We start from the raw sequence: 7,455 nt of genomic DNA, 5'->3' as shown, positions 1-7,455 counted from the left end.
AACAATGCCATTTGTTAGCAGCTCTTAAATAAATCAGGGAGGATCAGGTTATTGAGCTTCCATTGAGAAAACAAAGAGAGTTAGTTAAAAATATATGGTGGAGCTCTGCCTGAGCAATGTCAGAGGTTGGCAGAGGCAGTTCAATCCTTTGCAAGTTGACCCACACAGTTCTTGACAAAGCCAAGAAATTGAGAGAGGAAACGGAGGGCCGCCATGCCCCTCGCTGGGAAGCAGTTCCTTTTAGAAGCAAAGGAGCAGGCTAAAGGTCGTTTGGTGAAAATGAGTAAACAATTGACAGGAAAAATTGAGATGGCAGAGAACTATTTGAAGTGCCTGTCACGTTCTTCAGTGTATTGCTGGGGCTTTGAGGGTCACTCTTCACCTTTCCACTGAGGCTCTACGCAGATGGCTCATCATCCCTAGATCAGCTGCGTAATGGCAAAGGGCCAGAATTGGCACAAAGGTTCGCAAAATAGTCTGGAGTCAGGGTGGTCCAGTCACTGATGTTAAAGCCTCTTTACAATCCTTCCAGTGTGTTGCCTTTCCCTTCACAAGCAACAATATAAAATCATGACAAACTAATTACAACTAAACTACTGAACTCCCTAAAAATGGCATCAAGAAGTACCTTTACCATCATTGAAACCAATGAGCCTGCATGGAAGGGAATGACTGTTTAAATTGACATTTGTCTATCACATCTCAGCGAGTTACACAGGCAAGTGAGCAAACCAAAACTGACCCTGAGACATGGAAGGAAACATCAGGAGGGGCTTGGTCACTGAGATAGACTAAGGAGCATTTGGAAACGAGCAGGGAGAGATAGAGGGAATTCTAGAGCTTACAGCTGAGGCTGCTGAAGGTATGACTGCCGACGGTGAAACAGTTAAAGCAGGATGGTCAAAAGGGCCGTTAAGAAGGTGGGATCAAGCTGTTGTACAAACAGCTCATGGGGGAGGAGACAGCATGTCTCACAGTCAGAGAAGATTATTCGATGAAAAACAAAGTAGCATTTTCTTTTAAAAGGAAAGCTGTTCCAAAACCATGAGAGTCCTTTCAGAGATTCTTACCTGAGCCTGGGTTGGGTTTTGTGACCAGCACGTAGCTGCGGAGAGTGATATCAGCAGAACCTCCGGACTCCAGGGGGATGGGATGAGTATGGAAATGTTTCAGCATATCCAGGATGGTCTGAAACCAGAGATGCTGAACATGGCACTGACCAGTTTCATTCAGAGACAGGCGTAGGTGCTATACAAATTAAAAAGCAGCTTGTTATACAGTCATCTGGAAGGTGCAGACAATTACATTAAAAAACAGCATGGGAACTGGGCGGTCAGTCTAACTGGCTATGTTCATCCTCCTCATGATCAGTGTTCTAATCCCCATTCTCTACATCCCTCCTTTACCCTAAACACCTATTTTTAAACATTGACATAAAGCTAGATTTTTGAAGTAGGGCTAGGAGCCCAAATGCAGAGGTCCTTATCTCAAGGCTCACAATGTTTTCAAGTGAAATACCCTGACTGCACTGGAGATGAGCTCAAGCCCCATTTGTAACTGGGAGGTGGGAACTGCCTGGCGAGTGAAGGCAAAAGAGCAGACAGCAGCCATGTTTAAGACTGCTGTGTGTATGAGAGCAGGCAGCACCTCAAAGAACCAGCACCATAAACGTCTGAGAAAGTGTCCACATGGCCCTACTAAAGGCAATGTGTACCAAAGAGAGACCACCTGAGGGCCCAATTATTTTTGTGTCACAGAAAAACCGTCTCATTACTTCGAAGCCAATAGCTACGCACCAACATTCACCATACAGCGTTTACCAGAATTCACATTGAAAATCTCCGTAGCCCAATCTCCATTGCCCATTAAACACTCCTGCAAGGTGTTTAATAGGGTTGGTGTCCCTAATCTCACGCTGATGGGTAGAACAAGTTGAGAGAAGATTTGATTTAAAAAAAGGCATTCAAAATAAGAAAAGGGCCCTTACGGCTGAGAAAGACATTCTTTCAGACTGTGATTTTATATATTCAAGCATTCATCATAAGGCCAACTAGCAAAACAGATATCTGGCTATCAATTTTAACTGCTTCTATGGATACAGTTGCCAGATACTCTCATTATGAATCTATGGCATAGGTCTAAGAATGGGTGATACTTAGTCCAGCAGGCAATGTTGATATTGCTTTCAGAGGAACATTGTTTTGTTTGATCAACATCGTCGTTACTTCTAACAACCTGATCTTTCTTTGAAGAGGTGATTTTTGCAAGTCCTATGTATTTATTTATGCGATTAAAAGATGTTAAGTGCCAAGACATTTTTGGCCATTGAAACTGTCAATAGCTGTGATTTATTGATAGATACATGAGAAGGTAAGGAGGACACGGTGAATGGCTCTACATTTTTGGTTCCCAATTTAAGAGCTTCACCATATACCTGAGGAATCATATTATCATATCTACTAATAAGACCTGCCCAGCTCCAGCAAAACACTCACCCTCCCCCATAAAGGAGCAAACATGCTTTACAAAGCTGTTTTATATTTAATATTGCTTGTAGGACTTGAATTTTGAAGGATTGTGTAAAATACATTCATTTCAAATTTTGTGTCAATACCTGGAATGGTTTCTTTTAAAGAGGTCATTGAAAGTTTGCTGTGGACCTGGAAATCTTTCATTAACAAGGCTTCCTAGAAATCACATGACTGGTGATAACTGTTTGCTTTGCTGTAAACTCCTGTTGGGCAATTTTGCAACTGGTGCTGGCATGGTGAAGGTTCTTGTTTTACACCTGGTTCAGTTGGAGGAAAGCCTGCTAAGAATGAGCTGATTTGGAGGACAGTTTGCTGAGAACAATCTGCCCAGCTGATCTGTCTCATGTCTGTAAAGAAAATTCTCTTGTGGAGCTCAGGATGAAAATTATTTTTTCTTTTGAAAGTTTTATTAATGAAGCAGCTCCAGATTTTATTTCCTGAGCAAGCTGTGTCTGCAAGACTTCAGAAACAAATGTGTATAATTAATAACTTGATCACACATGCCACAGCATTGGAGCAATAGACTCCAGAATACTGTATATTTTACAATTTTGCCTTCAAGAATAACCCATTGCCCAAAATGTTTTCTTTTAATCTGCAGAGTATCTTGTTTCTCTTTTCTTGAAAAAAGCATGCATGTGTGCACACACGTGTGCATGTGTATCTGTGCATGTGTGAGACAGGGAGAGACAGAGAGTGTGGGAGAGACAGAGTGTGTGTTTTTTTGGGATATTTAGAGGGATATTTAGAGGGATATACATGTATAAATCTATATTACTGACTGTATATAAACCAATTATTTCAGCTTTATTGAATACAGTTTGTTTTGATAATAGAATCACAGAATTTTACAGTACAGAAGGAGGCCATTCATGTCTGTACCAGCTCCCAAAAGAGCTACCCAGCTAGTACCACTCTCCAGCCTTCTCTGTACCCCTCCAACTTCAAAACTTTCAAATATATATCCAGTTATCATTTGAAACTTCCTTTGGAATCCACCTCTACCCAGGCAACACATTCCAAATCCTAACAACTCTGAGTAAAGAATTTTCTCCTAAAGCTCTCTCGCTGACAATGTGATCCCTAGTTACTGACATGCCAACTAGTGGAAACATAAATATCCTTTGTTATCCGGTCAAAATTGCTTATAATTTTGAACACCTCAATAAAGTCACCTCCTAATCTTCTCTGCTCCAAGGAGAATAAGCCCAATTTCTCAAATATTTCCTTGTATCTAAAATCCCTAACTCCTGGTATCATTCTAGTAAATTTTCTTGAAACTCTCTCCAGGGTTTTTACATCCTTCCTTAAGCAAGGCGCCCAGAATTGAACACACTACTCCAGATGTGGTCTGACAAATGATTTGTACAGGTGTAGCATCATTTCCTTGCTTTTATATTCTATGCCTCTATTTATAAACTCAAGGATCCAACTAGCCTTCATAACATCTCACAATTATTTTTATTAAGAAGCCTCTTGACAGATTTTCTTGCTTAAAACCTAATATAGGGAAGGTATTTAATTGGTGATCATGGCAACCAGAAAGATATTTTTATTTTATGTTGAGATTCATGGGAGTAATGGGACTGGAGAATCAGTCTTAGCATACATTTAAAACAAAGTACTCCAATTCTCTTCCCTAAATTTCTCCTATTTAATCTTGTCTCTCTGACCCCTAGTTCTTAACCCCCTCAATAAACCCCTCAATCACTGAAAATAGTCTTTTTCAAACTAACTGTTACATCCAGTCAGAATTTCAAAGATCTGTTTGTAAAACTTCGTCTCAGCCTCAATTCTGTGCAGAACACTTTTAAGTGCAGAAACAAATTATGGAGAATTGTTCCATGGTGAAGGACTTCTGTTACATGAATAGAAAAGCTGAAGTCGTTCTTTCTAAAGGAGATTTAAAGGTTGAAAGGAGATTTGATATAGGTGTTCAAAATCAGAAAGGATCCATATGGCTGACAGAAAGATACCGTTCCCGCTGGCAAGAGGGTTGAGAGTCAGAAAGCAACAATTCAAGGTGATATGCAAAAGAATGCAGTGAGTTGTTAGAATGTGGACTGTAATATCTGGGACTGTGGTGGAGGGCTTTCAAAAGGGAATCTGATAGCACCTGAAGAGAAAGTACTCTCAGGGCTAGGAGTAAAAGGTCAGGGGGGTCAGGAAGAGCTTAGATGCTTTTGCAGACAGCCAGCATGGACAAGGGCAGAATGGCCTCTTTCTGTGCTGTAACATTTCTGGTGATTCAGTGTCCTATAATTTCTTCAATTTGAAACAAAGTTGATCTGAATTCCATGGGGTTAGTTTCACTTCTGCTCAATGTCAGTCAGTGGACCCTCCAAAACTAAAATACTGTGTTTGCTTGTGGAGAGCAAACTTCATTGCCATAGCACCCTTAGAAATTTTTATTATACAATTTTCCTTTCACATCCCCTCTCCTCCTTTAATCAGCTCTTCTACCTATTCTGAAGTCTTGCAAACATTTCACTAGACTTCTAATGAATTGTCTGGATTAAATATCCTTCCATCTTAGCATCCATATTAAACAATAACTAGTTATAATAAAATCATTCCTGAGAAGCATTGTAAAAATAAAATCCAGACAAAAGTCAGGAGTAAACATCTGTTGTAAAGTATATTATTAACCTACCCCCGACTCCCCCCCCCACCACACCAAAAGTACCTCAAACAACTTGTCCTGTCTTAGAGTTCCATTGTATGTGGAACTACCTTTAGCCTGCTTGCAGTTTCTAATGTCCTTGGCCTTACCTTTGCCTTGCCCTGAAAGTTGAAGGTCAGCACATATTCCCCTGGCCGTGTCTCACTCTGGCGAATGACAAACAGACCGTGACTCCTGGAGCCTCCAGCCAGAACCAGTTGGGCAGCTTTTACCCGTGACAGTGTCCCATGGAACCAGGGGTAATTGGCCAGCTGAAGTTCAGCATCTCTCCGATCCTCCTCATCTGCAGTTTAAAAAACAGAAAATCCAGTTTCTGTACTAGTTAACTATTGAAGAACAGCATGTTCAAAAGGCATATACTCCTCCAATTTAAACTCTGTAACACTGCCCGGCTACTAGGAGCAATACTTGAAGATTTGACGCTGACCTAGTCTCCACAATATGGATCAGATGTCACTTGGCCAGTGTGGGGTCCTCCAGTCTGGGAGATTTGACACTTGATCTGGGGTGCTTCCCCCACTAACTCGGCCAGTAGGCCATTCCAAATGTCTGCCCTATGTTTGAAAGAGACATTCACTTTTTATTAGCCTGCCCTGCATTCACACACTAAGAGTTACCAACACCTCAGGACTGTCCTGCCAGCAGTTTGGGTTCTCTTTACAATTTACATTCCTTGTAGCAGCTCCCTTCCCAGGCGCAAATCCCTCACCATCTGCTGCACTGGAGAAGCACCAGCATTTTGATATTAACCCTCCACACCACTGAGGGCAGTACAGGAATTCAAGCAGCATGGGAGAGAGAAAAAAAGAAGAGAGAGCGAGCCAGCTTGGTGCATGGTGGCTTGAGGAAAAGTACGAGAGAGGGATTCACTAGGGCCTCCAGTGGAGAGAGCGAGATTCTACTTGGGGATGGAAAGGGCGACTGGGAACGGAAATCGATCACAGAATCCCTACCGTGTGGAAGCAGGCTATTTGGCCCATCAAGTCCATGCCGACCCTTTGAAAAGCATCCCATCCAGACCCACCCCCTCCCTGTAACCCTGCATTTCCCACAAGCAATCTATGTAACCTGCACAAGGCTGGAATCAAACCCAGGTCCCTGGCGCTGAGAGGCAGCAGTGCTAATTACTGAGCCACCAGCAATGGGGCCTCAGGGAAGAGGAAAATTGGGAATCAGGTCTGGGGGAGAGAGGGAGGAACTGGGAATGGGAGTTTAGGGATTGATAGGGGGACCGGAGAATTAAGGTTGAGGGGAAGAAGATTTTGGGGAAAATCGGGCTCAGGGCTCCTACGGGAGGTGAGGCTAGGCCCCAGCTTTACCACGGAGCCAGGAGAAGCTGCTGGATGGAAGGGACACCAAGGTAAGAGCATCCATGAAAGAAGGGAGTGAAACAGGGAGCTCATTCTGTAGGTAAACTGTGAGAGACTGTTGTCACTGGCTGTGAATGGGGAAATAGGGAAAGGAAAACAAGGATTCTCATTGGAGGAAACAAGGGGAAAGCTCTTTAAACTGAGAGCCATTTGACTGTGGAATATATCACCACATGTGGCAATTGAGGTCAAGAATATATACAGAGTTACAGGAGAGAGCACCAGCCCCAGGGGCCAAATGGCCTCTGTCTGTGTTGTAATTTCTATCATTCTGTGAAAACTCTTCGTCGCAATTGAACTAGGCAGGCAGTTTTGAAATGTTGCTACTAAGCTGAATTAACAAGAAAAATGCCCCACTGCCCCTCATGTGAGTCTCAGATTGGTTCAGCTCGGTTTGTGTTGCTAGTTTTGATGTGTAAAGTCTAGGATCTATCTTGACTGACGTTCCTGTTCAGTGCCTTTGTCCCCTTCACACAGAGTCAAATCCCAAAGTGACATGTGGCAATATGTTTTAATGGCACGACCTTCACATCAGTGACAGCTGCCTGGGAGAATACATGGTCTTCATGTCTTCATTACATAAAGGAATACTCATCATTTCATGTTGCTCCAGTAGCAATGAGTAATGAGGAGACCATTTCAGGAACTCACCAGGACATTTTGTCAAAACTTCTTCACAAGCAACATCTATTTTGGAAATTCTCTGAGAACAGAGTATCACCTAGATTTTCCACCTTATTGAACGGCTTACAGGAGTCGAGAGGAAATGGGAATTTTGCTGCAGGTCCCAGGTGGTCAGGAGGAGGAATGGGAGAAGGAGATGAGTCCAGGCAAAGCAGGACCAGCTGTTGGAGGAAACAAGGTGTAGAGC

General features: G+C 42.6%; 1 protein-coding gene across 1 annotated transcript in view; it reads right to left on the bottom strand.

The window, feature by feature from the left end:
- Positions 1-1,056: 1,056 nt before the first annotated feature.
- Positions 1,057-7,455, bottom strand: part of LOC125486131 (SH2B adapter protein 2-like) — an 8,945-nt gene continuing 2,546 nt past the window's right edge. Inside the window, exons 2-3 of the mRNA XM_048612409.1 lie at positions 5,304-5,497; positions 1,057-1,248 (exon numbers count right to left, since the gene is read on the bottom strand). Coding sequence (XP_048468366.1) covers positions 1,057-1,248; positions 5,304-5,497 — 386 coding nt within the window. The remainder of the gene's footprint in view (positions 1,249-5,303; positions 5,498-7,455) is intronic.

This window comes from Rhincodon typus, chromosome 26, assembly GCF_021869965.1.
Source record: "Rhincodon typus isolate 14 chromosome 26, sRhiTyp1.1, whole genome shotgun sequence".
In the NCBI taxonomy this organism is placed as follows: Eukaryota; Metazoa; Chordata; class Chondrichthyes; order Orectolobiformes; family Rhincodontidae; genus Rhincodon; species Rhincodon typus.
The sequence above is the reverse complement of the archived record's forward strand: the minus strand, read 5'-3'. Positions and strand labels throughout refer to the sequence as shown.